This window comes from Echiichthys vipera, assembly GCF_963691815.1.
Source record: "Echiichthys vipera genome assembly, chromosome: 23".
NCBI classification, from domain to species: Eukaryota; Metazoa; Chordata; class Actinopteri; order Perciformes; family Trachinidae; genus Echiichthys; species Echiichthys vipera.
Genome location: NC_139848.1, coordinates 12,975,151 through 13,001,720, shown reverse-complemented (window position 1 = coordinate 13,001,720; position 26,570 = coordinate 12,975,151). Strand labels below are relative to the sequence as shown.

The window sequence follows — 26,570 nt, the reverse complement described above, 5'->3', positions numbered from 1 at the left end:
GTTCCAGGTGATTTCCCCTGTGTGGCCTAACTGTATGTTGGCTGGAGTGCTTTACATTTCGTCAATGACTTGGTTCTGTTAGAACTAAAAGTCTTTGACATCTGAGATGCAGATTCAACCTAGAGTTTAAATGTTACATACATGTCGTTTGGTGAAGGCTTTTTGTCAATACACGTCAAATCCACCTTTGAGGTGTGATCCAAATGATCCTGAATTTTGGCATTAAATTGATCCAGATTTCGGCTTTACATTGTGAAATACCCAAATGCAGCATTTTGTCTGGATTAAAGGTAGGATTAGATTACCAACTCTGAATCCAAATCTTCAGGATATCCTATTTTCAGAGCGGAACAGAATTTAATCCAATCCAATCCAACCAGTGGTTTTCTTTCTTGCACTCTGTCATATTCACAGATGGTATCGTAAAAAAATCCATCATTTTTACCATCGGCTGTCATTCATCTCCTACCACATCAATCCCTCTGTTTTCACCTCCTTTGTTATCAACGCCATCACAATTAATGGGCTTTTTTAAAAGAAACTTCAGTCCAATCTGATAAGGAGTCATTTCAACCAAGTGAACAATTAAATACCAGAAATATCACAATGTCTTTTTGATGCTGCAATTATCCAGAGCCCAAATAAATGATTAGTCATTCAAACATGACAACTGAACAGAAAAGGCATGCAGCCGGATGCATTCCCTCTGAATGCAGAAATTCCCCCCTAAACCATAGATGAATGAACTAGAGCTTGTGGTTGATAATTATCTTCACAGAACACAAAGACAGCACACACAAGCCATAACAATCATGTCTGAGCAGGTCACCACCAATACCCAGCAACCAGAGTTTAATCTGTCTGTGTGTGTGTGTGTTAAGGCTTTTTATCCATTTGCTGTATTTAAAGCTACTGCAAGGAGTTTTAACTGGTTAGGAAAGTCTCATTTTACATTCTCAGTGTAATTTTACTGACACAAGTCCGATTGCCTGCAAAATCGGACACACCGATTTACTGCATGCAGGTTCGCCAGAAACTCCTTCAGCTTAGACTCCAGCGGGGCCTCTTTCAGCCAACAGCACACCACGGACAGACCCAGATCTGGCTTTGTTGCCGCCATCGACCTGCAGTCGAGCTCCGGCGGGAGGCGAAGAGCTCTGTGCCTGGCAGCGGAGGCTCTTCTTCCAGCCAGGAGCAGAGCTTTGATTCGCTGAGCCACCATCCCCTGCTGATCCACATGGAGGCGTCCAAAGACGAGGCAATGGTCGGGAGGATGTTTCACGTAGTCCAGGACAACGTGTACAACCTCTGGCGGGGGGGTCGCTCAGCGCGTGCCGGCTGGGCGAAGAGAGGCTGCAGTGGGGCAGCGGCATGCATTTGCAGCAGGAAGACCTGGAACTCAGAGATCCTAGGAGCAAACACAGACACCCCAGCTGCCACCCCCGAGGCGATTTCTGGGCATGCTGGAGGTAAGGGAGGAACGACAGAACCAGAGCCAGGACTGAGCCGGGCAGACTGTCAGACCCTGCTGCCTTATGATGAAAGGTTTTTTAAAAAGGAGTCTGGCAGCTGCAGGTCTTTGCAACACAAAGTGGAGGTGTTCACGGAAAGTTCCTAACTTTCATCAGCAAACACACACACACACACAAACACCAACACAAACACATCACAATCTAGCCCTGCATGCCCTGTTCTTATTTTACTAAAGTGCACGCACGCGCACCCGTGCATGATGTGTAGGTCCATGTCATATCAGTGGAGGACAACCACAGCCCACTTTACAGAAACCCACCGATCTGAGCCGTGGATGAGCGGCACGCATGAACCTAAAATCCCCCTGTCTGCACTGAAAAATCGGGCCCAGTCGGAAATAGACCAACGCAGCACATCAAAATCCCCGTGCACGGTGCGCACACCTCCGCACGCACGCACGCCCGCACCGATCCAAACACGGGCTGCTTCGCTGGCACGGAGGCAATTGTGTTTGCACCGTGTGCGCGTTTAGTGACTGTGAAGGAATGCAACCGCTCCGCTCGGCACGGCTCCTTTCTCTTGCAAAAGAAAGCTCAGCCAACGCACACACACACAGACGCATACATTAACACGAATCCCTACCGGGCCACAGTCAAACACACACGGGCAAATAAAGCTGGCAGGGTCTGTTTGCATGCAATTCTTTTTTTATTCCAACATGGCAGCTACCGGCCGATGAAACACACCAAAGGGCGGCTTTAGAATGAGGAAAACACGGCTGAGGGGATCGGTAGGGAACAGCGGGTCGAAGAGCCTCGCTGGCCGCACACCTCGCCTGGTTCCCCGGCAACGACCACAATCAACAACCGCCGTGAAGACAGAGGCTGGTTCGGTTTAACGGCCACAACCACAGGACAACCGCTGTCCTCCTTCTTTCACGCGTTACGGACTCCATCCCTTAAATGCAGGATAGGTTTTTAAACTTGTACGGGCTACTGAGAATAGGCGACACAGTGTATTCAAACATGCTAAGTGACATTCGTTCGTGAAGCATTTCAAATGGACTTAAGAAGTGAGAGAAAACCCATTTCCCCGTGTTCCCAAATCAAATCCGAGTGCATCCGTGTGCAGTTTTCTGCCCACAGCTGAAATCATGTGCTGACTGTGGGGGGATCTCTGCCCCGGCTCGCTGCCTCCGCTGCCCGTGAAACCCCACCGTCTGTGTGAACAGGTTTACTGCATTACGACCAACACAATTACCACCGCCACCACCATTATTAACCACCACCATAAACAGTCCCCGGCACAGCACTCACTTCCGAAGCTGCTCCCGCATCGCCGGACGATCAGAGAGCTCCGCGTCCGATAGAAATGAATCGACTCCTGGACAGAACCGAGGCGACACTGACCCCCTCCGCGGTCCGACCGAGCGTCCTCCACCACCGGAGAGAGGCGTCCGAGATTACCGTGTGTAGCCTACGTGTGTGTCGGTGTGTGTTCCTCTGCAGGCGGCAGCGGTGGGTTGCAGGGGCTGAGTGGCCAGCGAGAGACGAGGGTCAAGTCCACCGGAATACGACAAAAGACACTTCCGCTTAATATTTTACAAAATAAAAGCCTCAGGTAGAAAAAGAACTGTGTAAGTGAAATGAGGAACACGGGATAGCTGAGATGATATTGCTTTGTTAAAATGCAATCCTCCAATATCTTCAGTGCTCTTTAAAATGATATTGGTCGGGGCGGCCGGTGGAACAGTGGTTAGAGGAGCCGCCCCATGTAAAGAGACTGAAGGTCCTCGAGGCAGCGACTGCGGGTTCGACTCCGACTTGCGGCCCTTTGCTGCATGTCTCCCCCCCTCTCTCACCCCATTTCCTGTCCATCCTATGTAATATAGGCTTGAAAAACTGCCAAAAACTAATTGTAAAAAAAATTAATAATAATCTGGGTCCCACGTTACGGCATAACGAAGTCACAAACAAATTCTGGAGAGCCTCATGACCGGAGGGAAGCCGCCTCTTTGCAGAACCTTTGTAGTGTTTTAACTGTTTGGCGAGAGGACCCAGGGCATTGCTAGCCTCTTCCTATTTCAACACAAACACAAAATAGAGCTTTCCAGGAAAAACATGCGTAATCAACATTAAAAATGACCGTGTTCCTTTTTGCTGGAAGCTTGAACAAACAACTTTTGTTACATGCCCGTCTCGTGGGGTCTCACTTCTCTCTACACTGTTATGCATGCTTTTAAACCATGGATTACCCATTCAGCCTTGAAAACAGTTCAAATCACAGTGGGCCCATCGGACTCACTCAGTGTGACTGGTTGATCCCATTTTGCACCAGCCTACTAAACTGCAACTGCAACTTCAACGTCAGTCTGTGATTGACTGCTGATGTGGATGTTGACTGTTAAATAACTGGATAAAAGACAACATTCTAAATGGTTGACGATATATGTTAAGAAAAAAGCAAACTTGAAACGACAGACACGGTTGCCACCTTTATTTTGAAATTCCCCTCAACCCACTCCCATCTAGTTCTGCCTGCGTCTGGGAAACTTGACTAAGCCCATCTAGACGAGGCGGCGCTCGGGCTCCCTTCCCCCCCATCCCGCTGTTTCTGAAGGCAAAGGAGCCTCAACACCATCCGAGGAGGTTTTTCACCTCCCTGACGAGAGAGAGAGAGAGAGAGAGAGGGAGAGAGAGAGAGCGAGAGAGAGCAGGGCCGTTTCTGACCATTTTGGGGCCCTAAGCACCCCCCAAAACCCCCGGCTTTGGCCTCAGTCAGTGCGTTTCCATGCACATCAGTAACCCAAAATAACCGTAATTATCCTTACGCCGGATAATGGAAGAATCAGATTGTTGAAGATCGCCTCATATATGTGAGCGGGGGTCAAATGGGAAAATGACGTAGTAACTCTTCCTCCGCTACAGTAGGTGGTGCTCTGCCAACATACAGCCGGACTGAATACGGCTTTTTTTCCGGTTCACCTTTGTCAAAATCAAACGGCCGACTTTTGGACAGAGTTAGGACGGAAACGGATCTTCTTGGTAGTGATGTTACTTGTCGTTGTGAAGTCCTCCCTCAGTTTAAAGGTGTAGTTTTTTTTCTATTTCCTGGTTTATCTATTTCTGTGTCAAAAGCCACCGCCGCAGAGTGGGGAGGGAGGTCATAACCCCCGGGGCTTGCACAGACGCAAAACCTGATAGTTACTCGAGAACGCTGTTTACGTGCGCGAATAATCGGGGTACTGAAGGAGTTCTCTGGGTCTGTTAACCCGGGTATGAGAACTCCAATTTTACGGTGTTTACATGGGGTTTAAGAAACCGGAGTATGCCCTTAACCAGAATATAATCAGGTTTTTTAAACTGCATTGAAACTGATTGTACCCAGTCATTTAACCCACTCATAGTCATAGCCTATAGGCGAGTGGGTTGTGGTTGAGTGGGATGAGGAGGAATATCTGAGGTGCTTTGCAGCTCTTTAGTTGACGTAACTGGAATTTCTTCATCTCCTGTTGGATGAAATTGGTGGCGCACTGGATGGGTGGATCATTAAATCGCTGTATAATATCAATATAATACTAATATTACACAGAAATGGCCCGTCCCATCTGTAAATGTAACACTGCTTAGCTACCTACTGTAGGTCCGAACAATAAAAAATGGTTTTCCACAAACTGCACTGGTAGGGGCCGTCCAAGAGAACGACAACCATCAGTTAACTAGTGGACGATCTTCTTGCTCTCTCCCTCTTTCTCACACTCAAACAAACAACCGACCTCTCTGTGAAAAGCCCCTTCTCTTCGTGCACACTCCGAATCAAAACATGATCATGTACAGGTCTTTAGTCTATGTTCGTAATACAATGCTGAACGTGTACTAGCACGTTGTACATAGCTGCTAGCGCGTACACAGCAGTAGGTTTTACCTTGTGTTTGAGCTAAAACCAAGAAACGCAGACACGCGCTGTTTTAATACCAAAATCAGCGCTGTAGCAGAATGTGACACGGCTGATATAGCCTGTATTCTGTGTACTGCCTGGTGGCCACCAGCTGGCACTATTGCTTTCTCAATTAGTAGATCAAGAGCTAATGTCACATACAGTGAAAATATCCCTAGCCTGGTATTCTTGTGGAAGTAAGAAACGCTGTAACTAAAATATTAATGATATTATTAACAGCTATAAGAACGACACTTATCATCATCATCAATAGCAAAAGTGAACACTTAACTCAAACATGACTTGAATAACCTATCCCATTAAAGTAGCACGCAAACAAAGCATGTTGTTTTAGTGGAACTTATACTTTACGTGTCCACATGTCTGCAAGGATCAGTCCCATAAAAGTGATCGTGGACCCTTAATAATGTTTGAGTGGAATTTTATGTGTCTGTGAGACCAGCGGGAGTGCAGACGCTGCCCGTGGAAAGTATGTCCAAGCCTCTAAACAGCACCAAGGTGGTTGTAGACCGTGGTGGCTGTGCAGCTCCACTAAAATACTTCTGAATAGCACTTAAAGGACACAAAAATTTAACAAAACAAAAAACATGTGAGGCCCAGGGGTAGATCTACATTAAGTGACTTTATTATGCCACAGGGTGACTAACGCGGAAAATCTTTATCCAATAGCAAACAATGTGATTTTAGCAATTATTTCACTCCTCACACATTGATATTTGTTATTATTAAGGATTATATCATCCCTATTTAGATTTCAGGAGACAATTAGACACAAGTAATTAGCTAACTTAAGGCTAGCTAGCCTATTGCTGTGTCCCAACTCGCGCACTACAGTGAGCGTACTGACATTCATGCACTGTGTGCCCTATGTAATGACACGATCAGTACACTCAATTCACCAGTAAGCGCTGTCTCAAATCACAAACTGCCGCTCCGCACTTACTGGAAATGACGATGTCTTCTTCTGTTTATTTTTCCAAAAGCCTTTCCAGCAACTCTTCTGACTCAGCACACCGCAAAAATTCCTGTGATCCTCTTTTTCATTTATAAAGTTAATCTTGGTGTTGCCGCTCCGTTGCGCTGTTGTTACGCCATTTTCCAGTTTGAATTAAGTCCCGTCTCTTCCGCTACGTAGACAAAATGGCGACAATTGAGGGCGTCAGGTGTTCGGCGATCCACACTCCACACCATTCTGCCGTATTTGAGTGTGCGACTGGTTAATGCAGCACACTCTATTTTACCAACTTCCGATGTGAACGCACTTCCACCCTCAAAAGAGCCAGTTTTATTTTTTTTATTTACTTACTTCATTATTTATTCCAAAGCATCATTAGACAGCTTAGGCATACATTTCCCTTAGATCTCAACCCTGTACACTTTATAGTAAGTAAATAGTTAGGTAATGTTGCATGTATAGTAGCTAGCCTGGCTAGAACTAGCTAGCTAATAGCGAACCTTTTTTATTTCAACTAACAGCATGTCAACAACTCTTGTAAGGAAAAATTTAGATAGATAACTTCTTAGCGACACGATGGTTTGGTGGTTAGCATTTCCGATTTCCTCCCACAGTCCAAAGACGTGCAGGTGTTAGGTTAATGGATGACTCTAAATTGCCCGTAGGTGTGAATGGTTGTCTGTCTTTGTTCGTCTCTAAGTGCCCTGCGATAGACTGGCGTCCTGTTGATCCACTTAATCTGATAACATTTTGAAAGTTGAGAAGAGCGGCACAATTAAATCATTTCATCTTCATTCAAGTTATCCAGAGCGCTAAACTAGAACTAGCCAGCTTGGCCCAGGTATTTTTAGATATTGAGGCTGAACTTTTTTGGCTTCATGCGCCCCTGAGCAGCTTTCACAGGAATCAACAGGGCGAATACATCCGTGGTTATGAGCAGTTAGGTTGTTGACTCTGAATCTCATCAACATTCACCAGGATCATGCCAAATTTAATTCTTGCGTTAAACTGTCAGCAAAGGTCTCTAACCTCGATAACCTTGTTTTATGCTATTATGCCATGACTGAACTGGAGTTGAGCGGCAACTTTTCTATCCAAAAAAACCTAACTGCATGTGGACCCATGGTGGCTAGGGGGCCCCATGCAGTTGCTATCAATGACTATACGGAGAAACGGCCCTGAGCGAGGGACAGAGAAGAAAAAAGAGGGAGAGTGGGAGACCAACAGGGAAAGAAGGTGAAGGTACCTATTTTGCTTTTACAAGGCACACTGGAGGGAAGAGGTAGGAATCAGTGTTCAAGGCTTGAGAAATGTAGAAAGCAAAGAGAGAGAACAGCCTGTAATTTACAGGCAAGTCTCAACTGTTATTGTATCCCATCACAGCCGTTTGTCTTATACCTTCAGCGTGTGTAGGTGTGTGTGTAGCAGATGGAGAGGGATGGATTCACCGCATCGAAAATTTCTTTTTTTCATTTGAAGCTCTCGGATGTCATTTTGCAGCTGACTATGTTTGTGTCGGATGTCTGCTGTAGCCTTGCAGTGAGGAAAATCAAACACAAAGGACAGGGGTTGGGGATGGGGGGGATGGGGGGGCAGGGTGGATGTTGCATGTTTGAGGAAATCATCCCCAGAAGCGACAAGTAATTGCGCACGAGTAGCAGTTGGTCAGCCATATGTTGTCCCGCTGTGCCGTGAATGTATATGAGAGTGTGTTTGTATGCGTGAGACACAGTGCATCCTGAGTGGGTGTATAGTGTGTGGAGTGTACATTGTGTACATAGACACTACATGACAAAAGTATACAGACACCGCTGTAAATATTGCTTTTAGTTTAACTGAAGCATAAAATGGCTGATTATTTTAGATGACGTTTTCTGTTATCAACATGTAGTCTCCATGCCCAAACTGAGATTACATCAAATGCACTTGCTACTTTGAGTTAAAGTAGTAAATGCACTTTAAAGTATCAAACTTGAAAACACGTATCATGGAGGCTGAATGGTCAGTGTCCCTTAATTGTTGCATGTCACTGGATTATTAAATGTAATGCAGTAAAAATAATCAATAATAGTCATGGATCAATCTCCATTTGACATGTAGTGGAGTTGAAGTATAAAATAGCATCAAATGAAACTACAGATAGGATTCCACCATCTCTTGGTATTGTTGGTGTCACAAGAATGGAGAAGGTGATAACATAGTAGCTCAAGCAGGCTACCGCTAGCAGCCTGACTACCGTTCAAAGTAAGTATCCCAATTTGAACCAGACACCCCGCTCTCAGAGCTACGTTAAAGGCTGAGTGAAATACACCGGGTGGTACTAATAAGTAGACAGGTTCTGTAATTTATGGGTCTAGCTTAGTAGAAAGAACGCTTCTTATCACTCTCCCTTTTCCTCCATCTGCGGAGCTGTTTTTCTTCTGCTGTTCGCGCGCAGGAAATCTAGACGCGCCGTTGGCAAATTTAAATTGCTCCGCCACTGCCTCTGGACAGTAAAAGCTCATTAACTATGTCAGAAAATCCCCAACTCACCAATCAAATCATACTGTCTGTTATGGGCGGGGGCGTGACCGATGACGACAGTGATGCGACAAAGATGGCTGCGGAAGATTGGTCAGAATGGGTCGTAGCACTATCCTGTTGCGTGTAGAGGTATTTTGAAATGCACGCGTTGGTGCCGCCCCTTGAGTTGGGAAGGTCTATTACTCGTTGCCAGACCCTACATCAGGATAGATGTGGGTCTGGATTTCCAGGTTGTAGCGTTTGTGTTTCCACAGTAACAGTTGTTCCAACCTAAGATATTCTATTCGTGATAACTACTTTAAGCTATTTTGTTGATTTGCCTCTTAAATTGTAAATGGTAAATGGACTTGTACATATATAGCACCTTTCTAGGTTTCTGACTAGTCAAGGCGCTTTCACATTCACCCATTCACACAGACATTCACCAAGATGGCAGTGGACATCTACATACCATCTAATCTAACCATTCCCACCACATTCACACACCCATTCGCAGCACGGGGAGCAATTCGGGGTTCAGTGTTTTGCCCGAGGACACTTCAACATGCAGACTGGGGGAGCTGCGGATCCAACCACCGATCTCTCGAATGGAGGATGACCCACTCTACCACTGAGCCACAGCAAAATGCTCTCCGGTAAGCAGTGGTGCCATGTAACGTTATATGTCTAGGGCTTTTATTGTGAAAGGCAAGAACGAAGTAGTGAAGGTGTAATGCGCTGCTGCTGACAATATGGAAGGCGAAATAGTTTGTCGTCTTTGCTCAGACCACGGTTCAAACTATGAAGCTGTCTGTTATTATTTACTATTTAATTATTATTATTATTAATTATTACCTTTGTAAGTACAGGCACTCCTCAAGTGCTATTCTCTCTCTTTAAGCCATAAAGCAAGTTGCCATTTCGTAGACAGAATCGCATAGTGAAAGCAAGGCTTATAGGGAAACAATCTACGCTGGTGGTGACATTACATTGCACCATCAACATTGACTTTGTAATGAGCCTAAACAGAAGAGTTATCCGTTGTAAACTAAAAATGGTACTACCTGATTACTTGAATAAATGAAGAAGAACAGTGGAGGCAGTTACACCATATTAAGCGCCTTTAAATGACCAACAATCACACGTGTAGTGTAATGTTTGGGTGTTCACATACTTTTGGCCATATGTATGTGAATTAGTATGTTTACAAATCCATATGTTTTCTCATATATATATATATATATATATATATATATAAGGTATGTGTGTGTGTGTGTGTGAGTGTGTGTGTGTGTGTGTGTGTGTGAGTGTGTAGTCTGCTGGCACTCACAGGGTCTCGGTCATCTGGTCAGGTCCAGCTTTCTCACTGCATGTGGAGAGGAGAATCTGTCACTTCTCTTGCCCTCCCTCCTTCCTCCCTTCTCTTTCTCTCAGCCGAGTGCATTTCTCTCACTTGCGGTTAATTCCGCGTCAAGCGCAGGAATCTCTCTCACACAGTCATTAAACGTTAACTCAGTCAAACCAAACTGCTAGTTGCAGATTATCAAGCCCATGCAATCGACTGTACGAGCTATCTTGACTGAAGAGGCAGAAAGTGAGGTTGACTAGTTACATTGTGGGGTTATTCTGACCAGTGAGTTTGGAATGTGAGGTGGGGAGTTGTTGTGTCGTGGATACAGTGTCGATGTAACAATTAAAGGAATAAGGCCTGGTCTCATCAAAGAGTGTAAAGATTAAGTTCATCCTTGTGTATTTGCAAAAAAACATGGTGCCAGAATTTGGGGACTAGGGATTACTTACAGGGTCGGTTGGTGAACTGCTGTAGCTGAACAAGCTGGGAACAGGCTAGTATTCGTAGTAGCTTTCTGAGCTTCTTTTCTATTTTCTCTGTGTTGTGATGTTTAATTCCCCCTGGTACTTTTTCATAGTTGAGTAATGTCAGTAAGGGCTGTGTCCACATCAAGCAGTAACCTCTGGGTCTGAGAAATTAAGCCAATGCCGAAGAGCCAAAAACAAGTTCATAGCTGGCTCCAAAGCAGAGCAAATCCTCATAGAACCCCATGTTAAAATGCCCAACTTTACAGCAGAAATAGACACGTTTGTGCTAGCTGCCTGTCTGCCCTGCTACTGTCACAACACCCCAGAGTGTTTGTGCTGTTGGTGCACGGATTCTAAATTGACTCGATGGACGTGTTGGTGCCTTTTGTGCCTTCAGATAAAATCTAAAGATTGTTATAAATACGTTATCGCATTACTGATACGTCTTTGTAATCTAAGAGGTGAATTGATTTGCTTCAAATTGTTCGTTAGATATGTGTTGTACAGCTTGTTAGCCTTTGCTAGTTTGGTAGCTCGGAGACAGACTTCGACTGCTTCGGCTCAACCTCGCTGACCATTTTTTGATTAGCCATGGTCATAGCCACCAGAAGCTTCCACTTTTGGCTTTTCAGAAAACTATGGGTGACATTTAATTATTTTGACAGTTTGGTCCACATGGTGTTTTTTGTTCTGAGGGCCAGCTGCTTTTTTTAATTGTACCCTATGAGGAGAGAGTGTAGCTTAGAGAAAAGGCGCTCCGCCTTCTTCGTACGGCCGCTCAGAGCACAAAATCAAAAATGTATCTAATCACCTCTCGTGTTTAACTCAGATCAGATTCGCTGTGCCAACTCACTGGCAATTACACAGCTGTTTGTGCACACGGCAGCGCTGGGGCACAAGCTGCAAGACAGCGCTTACTGCTGTGCTAACACACTCCACCTCCAAAACTTCTGCTGTCTGCTGATGAGGAGTAAACAGTCTCCCAGCGTTCACCAGAGCACTGCAGTGCAGCCAGGGACTCAATTGCTTGACAAGAATGTTTCCAGAAATAATGAAGGGAACATTTTGACCTACCATGCAGTCTTTTGGCGACAACAGTTTTAATGTATGTTCGGAGCCTTGTTATGATGATTATGGTATTGTCAGCAGTAGGGAAAAGGCACTGAGTTGCAGAACTTCACTAAAGCTTCATTTGTGCTGATCATGTTGAAGGATTATGTGATTTTTAAATTTGAGCCAGACATTTATCGCATAAAAATCAAACCAACCTGTCAACATGCCCGCGCTTCTAATCAGTGAAAAAACGAGATTAAAGGCTGAACACACCAAGAGGGATAACCATGAAACTAACTATAACAACAATGTGAGCATCCACACTGATCAATGATAACGTTCTGTGTGGATGCTCAGAACAGTGACAGCAAGCATGAGCTTCATGCACCAGCTGAAATGTTTAAAAATGATAAAATGGCCAGAGCTACATATACAGCTGTCCCACCTGGTGAAAATGTCACTTGACCCTCCTGCGTAGAACAAATCCCTTTATAAATAAAAGCTCATCTGCCACGCCATGTTGTAAATCAACTTGTATTTTGATTGACTTTTTAAAACTAAAGTTGTTGTGGTTATCATTCCTGGTGTGGACAGCCCTTATTTCTTCAGGTATAATTAACACAAACTCTCGCCTCACAGCAAGAAGGTTCCAAGTTCGCATCCTGGCTGGGTCCCTTCTGTGTGGAGTTTGCATGTTCTCCCTGTGTCTGGGTCGGTTTTCTCCGGGTTCTCCGGTTTCCTCCCACAGTCCAAAGACATGCACGTGTTCGGTTCATTGATGACTCTAAAATTGCCCGTTGGTGTGAATGGTTGTCACTATGTGCCCTGTGATAGACTGGCGTCCTGTCCATTGTGTACCCCACCTCACACCGGTTCTCTAACATTACCCTGTTCTGAATGCATTTATGTGTGGATGACTGTATGGGTGGACAGATGGTCAAAAAATTAAATGTACAAAACGTGAAAGGATGATCAGACGAACTCTTCAGAGAAAGACTGAATGGACACTGCACAAGCCAGCAGTTTAGGTAAACAACACAGTTAGCAGACATGCGCAACACGGCATCAATCCAGCTCAAAGTATTAAATGTCCGAAAGAACATTTTGGCTTCATGTCACTTCCTAAATGTGACCTTGCTTAAACGTACAGTGTATCGGATAATAACGGTATGATGTTTCTGTTTGTGTGAACGACAGAATACAAAGGTAAAGTCAGGAAAAGTTAGACTCCACTCAAGCTTTAAACCCATATGAAGTTTATATAACAACTTTTACTCAACTGCTAATACATGGTACTCGGGAAATCTGTTGTCTAACTCTGAATGCACACACAGTGCAGTTGCAGACCGGGGTGACAACGTGTCACACAACTCTTCTCCAGTAAACCACTCTTTATTCATCAAATGTTTGCAGCTATCTTGCCTTCGTTTTGGTGAAACGTGATCGTATTTTACGGAGAAAATGTATTTTCTGGTTTGCCTTGCAAACTTCTGCAAGTCCTGGTGAACAGAAAGCCTTACTTGTTGCTAAGGTAACGTTAACGACTAACTGCGGCAGCATAGCGGTCCATATTAATGACACCGCTGTATGTGCATTTCACTCTGTACCGATGCCAAATCGCTAAAAAATACCAATTCTTGCTTTAAGAGGGAAGGACTCTGGATTTCTGGTTGTTTTTTTGGTTGGTTCCAATATTGTATATTTATATTTCACGGTCATTTATATTACTCTTGTAAATCTCTGTAACCACTCGGAGTAAATGGAGACATCTTTTTAATAGACCCTGTAGTACATAAACCGATAAACTGACAAGGGACTTCCTACACCATCCCAATGACGAGCCACTGCTGCTTTCACTAGTCAGTGCCACTGCATGCAGCTGAACTCTGCCACCTTTCGTACAGTCGATCAAGTCAGGACAGCAGTCAGTAGCCCCTTTCACAGGCTTTTGGAGGTGAGTCTGTTGCAACTTTAATCCGACAGAGTTGTTACGCCTTAGTAGAGGTCGTCACGGAGCCGTAACAGAGCCGAAACGATGTGAAAGGGATACCCGGCATGGCAGTACAACACACAGTAGAGATGTGGCTGTCGACCCGCAGCCGTGTCAAAAAGTGACAAGGCGTTCCGAGTATCCTAAAGGATCAAGAACTTGGAAAAGAATTGCATGCACCTTCTCTTCCCCTCTCTCTTTCTGCAAAATTTGCAGGTTGAGCGGCGCGGACTGACTCGCACACTGGGCGCCGGCGCTGTGTTAGATGTCACGCCTCTTTTACTTCCAGAATGCAGCGAAAGCAAAGTCGCGACGGTTGACCCCGTTATGGCGGGAATTTCTGCGTGAAAGAGGCTTCTGACACCACCCTGACCAAGGCAAGTTAGTGGAAAGTGTTTGTTGGTGATATGATACCAGCACATTTTTCAAACTATTTCAAATACTTTGGCTTGGGTTTGATACTCACTTTAGTGTCAACGCACTGCACACACACTTTATTTGTTAAAGGGTTAGTAGACTGGAATTTGTGCTCCTTCCATGACATTTAACCAGACTATTAGCATCGGGCATCCGTCAACCTCATTAGAACATTAACTAACTAATTAGGTCAGAATTAGTGTGTAGACGCGTAGAACTGTTATGAAAAGAACTCAGCTCAGAGGTCAGTACTTACTTTATGTAGTAGGGCACGTTGTTTGGGGAGATGCCCTGCTCGAAGGGGCTCTCTACCGATCCTGCTGAGACAGAGAAACAAGGGCCACAACAACTGTTTAAACTGCCCGCAGTCTATTAAACTTTTCATACACACATTTTACTGCAGGATCCACGTCCTGTAGGTCTAACAAATCATGCCCGTCCAGGAAATGTGTAAGCAGGAGTCGCATGTAATAAAAAAGGTTTTCTTCAAAGTAATATACATGATAATGAAAAACAGCAGAAAAACAAGAAATATTGCTAATTATCTCGCTTATTATGCCCACAAGAGTTGGCACACCAACCATTAAAGCAGGCTGTGCTTTCTGGGAATTGTCAGCACAGTTGGAATGCATCTCTGACCAATCAGGCCGCTTGGCTGAAACTACCCGCTGTATAAGCGTTATTGTGCCCCATGGGTAAAATTTGCTGCAGTTAAAAACAGAACAATGCGTCGTGGCACAACTGCCAGAGCACATGCAGTGTATATCAACCCAGCAGTAAGATATGAAAGACTTGTACATCTCACTGTTCTCACACTATCATCATAATCGTTTTATTACAAGCCCAACCCCATATCTATCCGTCCTGCTATTACAGCTCCTCTATCAAGCAAGATGGAACATTTGTGTGTGAATAATTTCTCATCCCCAGACTTTTTACCTGCAAGGGATATTTCAGTCTGTTTTGTCCCTTGATATCAGAATATTTTATACATGTGCTTGCTTTTCCACCTTTTCCACCATTTAACAGATTGTGTCATGGCCAACATTTGCCATAATAGTGTCATCTTTAACCACTTCATTTGTATCTGAAGTGTTCATATTTTCCCTTTTGGTTCCTTCCCTTTTTTTAATTTATTTTCTTAGCCCCACTGTGGTTCATCAATTTTAATCACCACCATGAGTGTGTGCATGAGAGATGTTGTGATCTTATGTTATCTGTGGTCTTTTAATCACTCCGCGGATGAGCTGTAATTAAACGTAAGAGAATTGATGAGAAAAAGCCGCTAGCAGGTGGACATCCTTAAGTGAAAAAGAAAACATGCTTATAGTCTCATACTTTTATACATCATTAATCTGCGGTGTTTAATGTATTCCAAGAGTTGCTTCGTGTCACTCTCCTCTTGCATACCAAGTCTAGCACTGATTTCTACATGGCCTAGATTTTGAAATGCAGCTGAAATATATGGCAAGCTAAAGTAAGATTGAACAACAATAGAGAAACAGTTACTTCGCAGTTGCTTGTGGCGGCTTAATGTTCTTGTTTCTGTTCAAAAATATTTTTGCTTATACCTTATACATGATTTACTTATTACCTTTCTTGCATGCCTCACAGCGATTCCCTCTAAAGTCCCACCCTCTTCCTCCTGCCTGACCTCCAACGCTCAACCGACACGTGTGCCGAGAGAAATGCTGTGTTCGAGTACAATGGGAAGTCCGAAGTTTCGGACCTCCAATTAGGCAAAGTGCACTGGAATGCCTGTCGAAGTGGAACCTCCTACTAGCGAATTTGAGGGAGATCTACCTACACTGAAGAGGGAGTCAAGAGGGACTAAGAACTGACTCAAAAAGCTGCTGTTTACTTTTGACAGTTAAAGGAGCTGTACTCCAAATACCTGGTGAAATGCCTCCACTCAGCTCTCACAGACTGTTCCTGAAATTTGTCAAATACTGACACTTTGTCATGGCCCTCAGCGTCTTTTACTGACGCCAGGAAATTCTTCATCGGTTCTTTAGTTTGGGAAGATGATGTACCATAATGAATGCCAAAACTTTGAATGTTTAGTACAAAAAGTCGAGAATCGAGAGAAAGAAAGAGAGAAGAAAATATTCATTCTGTGATATGTCTAATTATTTTAAGTATCAATAAATGGCGAATGCAGCTGTATTTTGTTTTCCATTGTGTAATAGATGATAGAAATAATCATAATAATCATTTGACCACACGTTGTGTTGTTTGATGGAAATATTTGCTGTTTTTAAGGTTTTGTGAATGCAAACAAAATCTGTTATTTTAGCCAGCGACTTCCCATCTGGGCCAGTGTGTCAGCTGTTTTGAAAATGTTATTTCTGAGTGGACAAATGTGCTCAAGCAAATGAGAAAAACTGTAATGTTCAGAGTATCGAGTACAGCAACTTTAATTTACTTAAAAACATAAATGCACTGTAAAAAAAAACTCCAACTGTACAAAATATACTGAATAATGTTTTTTTTAAAGTTAATGGATGACAATAGCTAGCAGCTTTAGCCATAGACTGTATATAACCATGGAGGGCTTGACAGCTCCCTGAGAGTGAAGTTCGAGCATATCGATCGCCCCCTGGTGGCTGGCTGCAGTATAGGTCATACAGTAAGTATTGCCACTAAACTCAAAACTAAAGTAAACCTCAAATACATTTTTCACAAAGAGAATATAGATAGATAGTTTGTATCACGCTGACGTTTGTTCAGGTGTTTGTTTTCTCGTCCATTTGGTGTTAATTAGTTATCTGATGCCAAAAAAATGAGTTGAAACATCACGATTGACAGCCGTCGAGATATTTTGGCTTCACTTTTGTACGGTCGGATGAAGGAAAGCAACATCATCCACTGTTATATACAGTCTATGACACTAGCTAGCATGCTAATTCATATTAGTGCTCTGACTCCAACTAACCCGTTTTAAAGCAAGAACTTTGGGTTTTACATATGCACTTAAAGGCACATAAATGCTAAATGAGTATGCTTAACTTACTGAAACTCTACTGAGAATAAATTTAACTAAATGGTGATACATGGATTCTTGTAGTGAGGGGTAGCTAGTTTAATCCAGAAAATGTAGGATAAATACTGTATAATAGTATTTTTATACCCGGTTTAGATTTTCACTATAAAGAAGCAGTTAAAAGACCAATTCAAAGATTAGGTTTCTGTTTTATTGTTTTTGTTGTTTTGTCGTACATTACGTTTCACTTTTGCAACAGAAAAAGTTTGTAGGATGAGGACTATGTTACAGTGTTTAGGGTTGCTGGAGTGTAAACTTCTCATAAGCAGACTTTTAGACTCAACATTTTATTTTTTTTGCTCTTTTGTAAACTTTATTGATACACATTCACCTCTCTACTTCCGGTCCGTCCCCTAAATGTCACCCTCTTATACACACACACACACAAACACACACACACACACACACATGTTCCTATTACATTTCTGCCCTTACTACAAGCCTGATGCAGAATCTGGAAGTTCCTGATTTCTGATTACAATTTGAATTTTGCGTGGGAATGTCGCCACGGACTTTCATGAGTGGGTCATATGATCAATCGCCATTGTTTTAAGTCACTCTTTGATAGATAGAAACTTAACAGACAATTAACTAGATGAAATCCTACAGATTCTAACTTTAACCTGTAATGTTGTTTGGTAGTTTTATGCTTCTTGGCCTGAAAGTAATACTAGTTTAGCAGTAAATAATTAGTGATTACATTTGAGGCTTATGTCAGAGATGACAAACGCGCTGTCAAATTCCTTCATTCCAATTTTGCATTTTTTTTATTTTGAAAAGGCTGAAGAAAAAGACACGTCCCGAACTCTTTCATTCAATACAACAACTGTGATGCAGATACAACCCTCAGTCATATTGGGTTGAGCACTGGGTCATGTAGAAATTCAGTGATAAAACTAAAATAAACAAGTTGCATAAACAGATCAATACAGATGAAAGAGATGACGTCTGTATGTGCTCTTTCCCTCTTCATTTATTTAGTTATTCTGTGACCTGTTGACAGTCAGGTGCTGTGTCACTCCCTCTTGCACGCCAACACGTCACTTATTGAACGCTACTGAGTGAGATGCCAAGTATCTCGTCAACTGTCAGCAGTCTGATGTATGCGGGTAGGTGTCTGTGCACATTTGTGAGTGTGTTTTACTCACCATGCAGAAGGCCAAAGTCCCTGTGAGCGTCTGTCAGCTGCTTTAGATGTTCGTTGATGGAGATCTGACGGAGAAAGATGGAGAAAAAGAAATGCATTTAGACGGGCAGACTGATAGATAGGCAGCCGGGAAAACTTCCAGCCCTTATGCCTCCTAAAAATAATGAATAGCTTGTGTGATACTGTGACATGACACATGATTTACTCAGAGAAGGAACAATAAGTAAAAGTACAAGGATAGGCAGACAGCGAGAGGACACGAATAGAGGAGGATGCAGGCTCCTGTGAGTCTCTAAATGAACTATCTATCTATGCAGTTGAAATAGTTACGCATAACTGGCCCGGTAGGTACACACAGTGAGGCAGGGGCTAAGCCAAGGGGTGTGCACATACTTCTCTCCTGACTCATGGATTCCCCTCTAGACTGCTAACTCGTAGATTGTCATTTATCCCAGGGAACCCCTATTTCACCATGTCCTAGTACCAACACGACACACCAGGTCTATTGCCAATTAATCCCAAAACAACATACATAACCGTTTAATTTAATGTTGTGACATGGCAGTTTTAAATATGTGACCGTTACACATGCCCTCAGTGGCCATCTGAATCACGTGGTTAAGTGCTTACTGTAAGGCTTGGTTAGGTTTAGGCAACAGAAATACTTGTTAGAAAACGATCATGGATTTGCTTTAAAGGGGCTGTGGACAATACAAAGTCACAAATGTAACGATGTCACTGATTTACATCCATTAACAAATTTTAAAGTTCCCATATTATGTCTTCTTTTATAGTAAAGCGGGATGTGGTGCTATATACAATGGAGACCAAAATTAGAGAACAAGTTATCAATACTTGATTTAATCTGAAATGTTGTTATTCTTTATTGTTCAGAATTGGATCGAATTAACGCTGTGGCTATACCACTGCTGTCCTAGCATGTCTTTATTAATTAACCAAGGCACTTGAATAATATTACATCGTGTGATACAGATGTTTCTCCTTTCATTTGACCTGAGCTCTGTGTGAATGCCATACTGTGTTCATTTTACTGGCTGCAGTGGCTGCAGTGCAGTGCAGTTCAGATGAGTGCAGACATAGACCGGTACAAACGGGCAATGTGAGAAATGAGATGAAAACATTTTGGGACTTTCACAGTATGTTTACACATAACAGAGTCTTAGTTTCATAGTGGACATGTTTTGTTATGTGTTATGACCATAGACGGTATAATAAGATGTGGACAGACGTGCTTACGGGTGTGCGCCTAAACCTTCATTCGTACAGTTTATTGTCTTAATCTCTAGTTTCAAGTCTTCTCCATTACAGCGGACCGTTTATTGAGTAAATTGTGATCTCATTTAGAGTAAAACAGATCATGAAGCAGTTGATGCTTTAGGGCGGGGCTGAACAACCACCTGTCAGTCGGGATGTCTGGGTCAAAGACTTTGACTCTCTCCATCACACTTAACTGGAACATTTTGGCCGCTGGAAATACAGCATTCAGTGTCTGCGTATAAATGTGTAAATGTATAAATGTATAAAGATTTCGTCCTTCTCCACAGTTTGTTCTTGATTTCTTGTGCCAGTTGTTGTGAGTTTTTGCAGCGGCGTTCTGTTCTTCCGAGCAATGGGCCCATGATTTCAACTGGCGCTTTCGTTAGATTTGTACGTGGGTGATCCTAAGCTCAACTATTGGACGCAGAGGTGTGTCTTTTTTATGTATTTTTGGAGCTCTATATATCCGTGGGATGACGTGATGGTTGTAGATGTCCCGTGTTATCTTGTGGGATTACAGTAATGGTTTGAGTAGTGCCTTTAATGTCTTTTTCTTTTCTTCTGCGGGGTCCTCCTTCAGTATTTTGTCTGTGTTGTTGTCTTGTAGCATGGTTTCCATCTGTTTATGGTATGTGTCTGCATCCATTGCGACTGTTGTGCGTCCTTTCTCAGCTGGTAGTATGGTGATGGTGTTCGTTTTAAGAGAATTTATTGCTTTTCTTTCCTTTATCGTTACATTGCTTTGTGGAGGTTTAGATGCTTTGAGAATACCTGCAATGGTGTTTCGGAGGCCGGCTTTCTGTCCTTGGTCTTGGAGTTTATGGCATGCCAGTTCTGTTGCTAGATTGTATTCTCTGTGCGGTATTGTTTCTGGTGTGATTGCAAAGTTTTGGCCTCTTGATAATACTGCCTTTTCTGTGTCCGAGGGGGCGTGTTTTGTAGGGCTGCCTCCAAAGACCGAGCACTGGTGGACAAAAAAATCCTTAGCCTACCAAATTGTCATTGGTCGATTGGTCGCAGGAAAAAAAACAAAAACATTTGGAGCAGTGTTTTGTCAAATTTAAGTGAAAATCTGTGACTGGCGGCTAGTATTGGGCTTAAAAGCCTAGAGGGCTTTTAATTTGAAGGGCCAGATACAGGGAGTTGTGACACTCACTCAATGTCAGTGTTTTTTTTTTAACATGGCAGCTCTCTTGGCTGTACATCGTGGTCAGACAGTTAATAATTAATGTCGGGAAAGACGTATAAATATGGGATCACTTTTAAAAGAACAAGGATGACCCCAAGAAGGTCACAAGCAAACTTTTCAGGAAAAACTATCACTCATCCACAACGAACATGACCTACCACCTTAACATGTAAGTAACGTTAGCCTAGCCTGGCTACCTGCCCATGTTCCGAGCTATAATTAGAATCTGAAATAATTTCCGGGGTCATTAACAGGCAGCAGACTTATAGCACTTGAAAAGTAATTGTTATTAATTATGACAAATTATGTTTGTCAGTCGCTGACGCCAAACTTTTCATGAGTTTGTTGAGTTTTTCTATTTGTTGTCGTTTCATAATGTCGAACTCCTGTCGAATGTTTGTTTATAACCTCCTCCATGTTCTGGTCCAATCGTGATTGGGATTTGAAGATGTCCAGTTGCTTTTTTATTTCCATGTTGATCATGTCGATTTTGTTAACTGTTGTCCTTATCCATTTTCTGCCACTGCCTCTGGGCACCTACCGTTAGAGCCTATTAACTATATCAGAAAATCAGGAATCACCAATCAACCCGTACTATCTGTCATGGAAGGGCTTAACGATGAAGACAGTGATGCACTGTCCAAGTCGGCTAGATGTGTGACCTTGTTCGTTGCTTGGATTGGTTATATTCTGTCGTAGTGCTATTGAATTGCTTGCGGTGCCATTTTAAATGCATGCGTTGGTACTGCCCCTTGAGTTCTGAAGGTCTATTGCTCGTTGCCAGCTCATATTTAAATACAATTTCTGCATAAACTATACAATTTCACAAGATCTGCTTCCTCCATTAAGCCTTTTTAATCTGATGCGTGACTCACAAAAGAAGACAGCTAACACAGGCATGATTTAAGTCTGGTACCAATACTTGCGTGTCTATAATAACTGATGCTTCCTGACACAATGTCCAATGATCTCATGTTCCCAGGCAACACATGCAGCTCTAGCCAGCATGCAGAGCTTTGGCAAATGCTGATTAGCGACAGATTTTTCTTCAGTAGGTAAAAAAGTGAATCACTAAAAGCTTAAAGGCGTCTCAACTTCCCCTTTGATAGAAGTCTTTGGCTGAAGGACTGCCATGTGGTCATTACTGATACTCTGAGTGGACAGATTGACTGATTAAACATCCAACCTTTCATCCACAACCTGGAAGGGAGGCGAGGTTTATTCGCGTGTGTGATTCATGCTATGACGAAGAACAGATGGCATGAAGAACAGATGAAGATGAAGACATGAGCAGTCTTTCTTTCTTTTGGTGGTGAGAGGGCGTGAAATTTGACGTGAAATGAAACCAAATGATGAAATTACCTTTGAGTCCACCTCACCCAATCCATTTCTGCCTGAGTTGCTTTTCCCCGTATCCACGGTAACCTAATTAGAATTGTACAAACGAGAGGAGTGGATTGTTGAGGAGGAATCTGTCGAAAATTACTCAGAGTGCACTATGTCCCCATGCCCACCAATCAGCGTGATCTTTTAGGCACGACAGAACACGGTGAACAGACTAAAGTGACCTGAATGTGCAGGTACCACACACAAACAACAAATGCACAAACATAAGCACTCGCCTAAATTATTGACTAAAGCCGAAAACATGGAAGCACAAACACATTGGACGCAATCACATATGCACGTTGCAAGCAGACCGACAGACAGACAGAAAGACAGTCAGTCAGTCAGTCAGTCAGTCAGTCAGACAGACAGACAGAAAGACAAACAGACACACAGACAGACATACACACACACACACACACACACACACACACACACACACACACACACACACACACACACACACACACACACACACACACACACACACACACACACACACACACACACACACACACACACACACACATTTCTATCCATCGCCCTGCTATTAAAAGTGATGCCAAAATTCCTGGGCAAACATTCCACTCCCAGTCAACCACCTGCAATGGAAACTGACTTTTCAAAAACTGGCAGTTGAAATCCTCTTTTCTGTCTAAATGAAACACTTACCATTTAAAATGAGCTCATGCATATTATAGAGATTAATCCTTTCCTGAGGGAACATGAAACAAGTTTCTTGCCGTTTCTAACCAATGGCGGTATTTATCAAGCTCCCTTAAGTGAAAGATGAAAGCAAAAATCCTTCACTTTTACTCCTACTTGCAAAAAAATAAAAGACTATACCAATTCTCTTTTGAGTCAAACATGCTCTGAAATTTAACAGAGCTCCAGGCAGAAACATACGAGAAGGTGCCGCAGCTAAACTACTGCAGCTAGTAAGCTAACCACTTACCTGCTAGCCATCCAGGAAAGCTAGCACTAGTCAGTCACAAAAGCTCTCTGAGCTTCTTTCTAGTTTTTTCTGCACTGTGCCGTTTGCTTTCCCCAGGTATTTTATACATAATTTCATTCAATTAAGAGTCTTATTGAAGATGCTCAAAAACAAGCTTGCTAACTGCTTACTAACTTTCAGTTAGCAAGGTTGTTCATTTTGTAGCTAATGGGCCAATAAGTTCACACAGTTTATTCAGAAAATGGTATTTGCACTGTCAACTCCTCTCTCTTAAGTGTCTTAAAGCCATTCCTCTTTTGTAGAGCAGTGTATACTCTGACAGAGGAGGTAAACTAATAGCTAGTTCTACTACAGGACTTTAGCCCTGATTTCCATCGACTACTCCAAGCAGTTTGTGGAGTTCCCCGACAAAAACCCCAGGTCAGAGGGAAATTGCCCTCAAACACAACGTGTTAATTGTTAAAAGAAATGTGAGCCAAAACGTTTGTTATTTCCTCACAAACGCGGATATCTAGCGATCTGATTGGGAGTCCGTCAGGGCCAATGAGAGCGCAAGACAGGCATTGAGGTAAAACCTGGCGGAGGGGTCGCTGTAATAACGAACAAAGACTGTGTGAAAATGGCGACACCCCCTAACCCTTCTTTTTTTTTTTCTTCTTTGTTGTATCACTACAAAATCAACCATCAACATCTTGAAACCTGTTTTCTGGCAGACGTCCAAAAGTCCTATCTCGTGCATGGTAGTTTCGGACCAACACGGGCATTCTTCCTGTACAGCAACAATGCGACTTTGACAGTTTAGAAGTGGGATAAGCAAATGGTGCAACACGGCAAATATCGTACGATAGCTTTCCTCTATTTTGGACTAAATTGCTGTTGATCAACAGAGCACATTCACCAGTCAAGACTCACCAAAACTGAAGACGAAGAAAATAATAAAAATCATTCCTCATGGTAAGTAAAACGTGAGCCGGAAAATATATATTATATTCATATAAGGCAGAAAAGAGTTTTTGATAGGATGTTATACCACTTTTTATTCACTTCTTTGTATATCTTTCTTTTTCCCTCTCCTGCTGTCTGTCTTCATCATGTTTGTGTGTGTGTGTGTGTGTGTGTGTGTGTGTGTGTGTGTGTGTGTGTGTGTGTGTGTGTGTGTGTGTGTGTGTGTGTGTGTGCGCGTGTGTGTGTGTGTGTGTGTCTGTGTGTGTGTATGTAAGCATCTGGTCAGGTGCTAACTTCAGAGGGACTGGCTGTCTGGCTCCGCCACTATGGTGTCACCCCAGTGCCCATCTCAGCCAGGGACTCCTCTGCATTAGTTGGTCTCTCTGGCAGCTGATTGACTTTATCTGTCACCCCCGGTAATAATCACTGTCTGACTTCCAGCATGGCTGACACTGGGTTTATAGAGACTGACGGAGCCACACCCTGGGATGCCTCTGATCACCAACACATGGTGTGTGTGTGTTTCCCACAGAATAACACAGCACTCATCAGCCCCGCCGCTGCAGGATGAATATAGGAGAAACACAAAAGTAAAAAAAAAGAAAAAAGATGACTCACAATATTGATGTCGACACAAAACGTCATCAATTATGATGACTGATCGCGGCAGCCCTACTAACAGTTACACTCTTTTTTTTTTTCTTTTTTTTTTACATGTAAGGTCAATTGAAAACTTTGTTTGACATTCTGGTTGTAAGGCATTGTTGTCAACAGGTCATAACAACTTTATTATCACTATTGCCCTATCATAGTTAAGCAACTGCAACTATACAAGCAGGTCATGCTTTGGATTTCTCGACATGTTCAAGTGGTGTTAGTGGGGCGGTACAAAGAGGGTGTGGGTGTGCGTTCATGACCAAATGTGATATCTGGCTCTGCAGGTTTCTGAACTACACTCCATCGAAGATTTTCCACTTCAGCGGTCTTGTAATGATTCTATGTGCTCTGCCATCGACCAAGTGATACAGATTGGTGGTCATGTGCGCCCTGACGCAGTACAGACATACCCACACTTTTCATTGGTTAGGGATAGGCTCTACAGAGCGAGCCCTGAAACTCAGACTATTGATGCAATCACCCAGTTGCCGGTACCAAAATGCCACTGGCAAATGGTTTTCCAGGCAGTTCATTACAATCCAATGGCTGGTTACATGGGGTATGACAAAAACTACACTGGCTAATGACTCGATTCTATTGGCTTTGCATTCAAAGAGATGTACATAGCTGGTGTGCCTCTTGCTCCAAATGCCAACTGGTAAGCCTTTGTGCCCCTTGCCATGAATTTGGGTTCCTTTTGAGCACCCACTTTATTCTGTGGATGTTACCTGCTGACTAATTATACTCTCTTCTTATGCAGCGGCATGCTGGACCGGAAGAAAACACATGCTAGAGCCAGAAGAGAAAGCTTGTCTTCCTCTCTGGGATAATTGTCCCTTGAGTTTATGTTATGGAAGGTAATGTCTTTTTTTTAGCCAAGGACAGACACAACACAAACACAAGTGGGAGAAAAGTGGAAGGCATCGTGGCGTCGTCCAAACTTAGAACAAAGGTATGTGAATATTTTCTGAAAATTTCAACATGAAAGGCATCCCAAATTGCATTGAGCCGTACAAAAACAAAGACATCTCCCACACATCGGATGCATCAGACAGTTTCACTGTCATTACATAAAGTGGCGATTATGCTGTGACAGCTCACTCAATCACTGCATGGTGACTCACACACCACAGCTGGCTGAAGAATTGTGAAAGAACCTCAAAGTTGTGGAAACCTGCAGATGAATGTATGTACAGTATACAGTATGTACATATCTGCAGGCAATATCCAACGTTTCCATACCTGAATAAGGGTGTGTGTATGTGTGTACCTGGAGCAACCTCCAGCGCGTGTTGAGATCTTCGATTTGTTCCAGGTTGCTAGGTGACAGCTGGATGTCGTGTGGACCGAAAGTGGACGCCAACTGATTCATGTGAATGACATCATCCTTAATCGGAGCAATCTCTTCCTGGAACTCCTGCAACAAAGTAAATGTTCAGTATATCTGCATTATGATGTATTGTTGAGAGGTCGGTCAGGACAAGTTGTTAGTGGTCCTTGGTTCTCACCTAAACTGCTCCAACAGTGAGAAACAGATGCATCCATCATGTAAACCCCACTTCTTCTGCTTGTTTAATGTTTGCTGATGTGCGGAAAACACTGACAGGCTCAAGTGTGATAAATGCAACATTGCTACCAGTGTAACATTAACGGCTGATAGATGCAATTCTTCTATGTCTTCCACTTCAGCGCGGATGCATGCAGATTAACAAGGTAATGCCCATCTGTGGCTGTGACATATGGCTTTAAAGGTGCTGTGGGAGCATTTTAACACCCATTAAGTACTATCAAATTAATTAGACCGT

At 43.1% G+C, this 26,570-nt stretch overlaps 1 protein-coding gene across 8 annotated transcripts in view; it reads right to left on the bottom strand.

The window, feature by feature from the left end:
• Positions 1 to 26,570, bottom strand: part of dmd (dystrophin) — a 350,545-nt gene that overhangs the window by 51,304 nt on the left and 272,671 nt on the right. For 5 of the 8 annotated variants that reach the window (XM_083937926.1, XM_083937922.1, XM_083937924.1 and 2 more), the window contains exons 64-67: positions 26,036 to 26,182; positions 18,357 to 18,420; positions 14,422 to 14,485; positions 10,218 to 10,253 (exon numbers count right to left, since the gene is read on the bottom strand). In XM_083937926.1, coding sequence (XP_083794052.1) covers positions 10,218 to 10,253; positions 14,422 to 14,485; positions 18,357 to 18,420; positions 26,036 to 26,182 — 311 coding nt within the window. Of the gene's footprint in view, positions 1 to 2,789; positions 2,906 to 10,217; positions 10,254 to 14,421; positions 14,486 to 18,356; positions 18,421 to 26,035; positions 26,183 to 26,570 lie in introns of those variants that run through there. The other 3 variants (XM_083937923.1, XM_083937929.1, XM_083937928.1) reach the window with 2 other exon arrangements.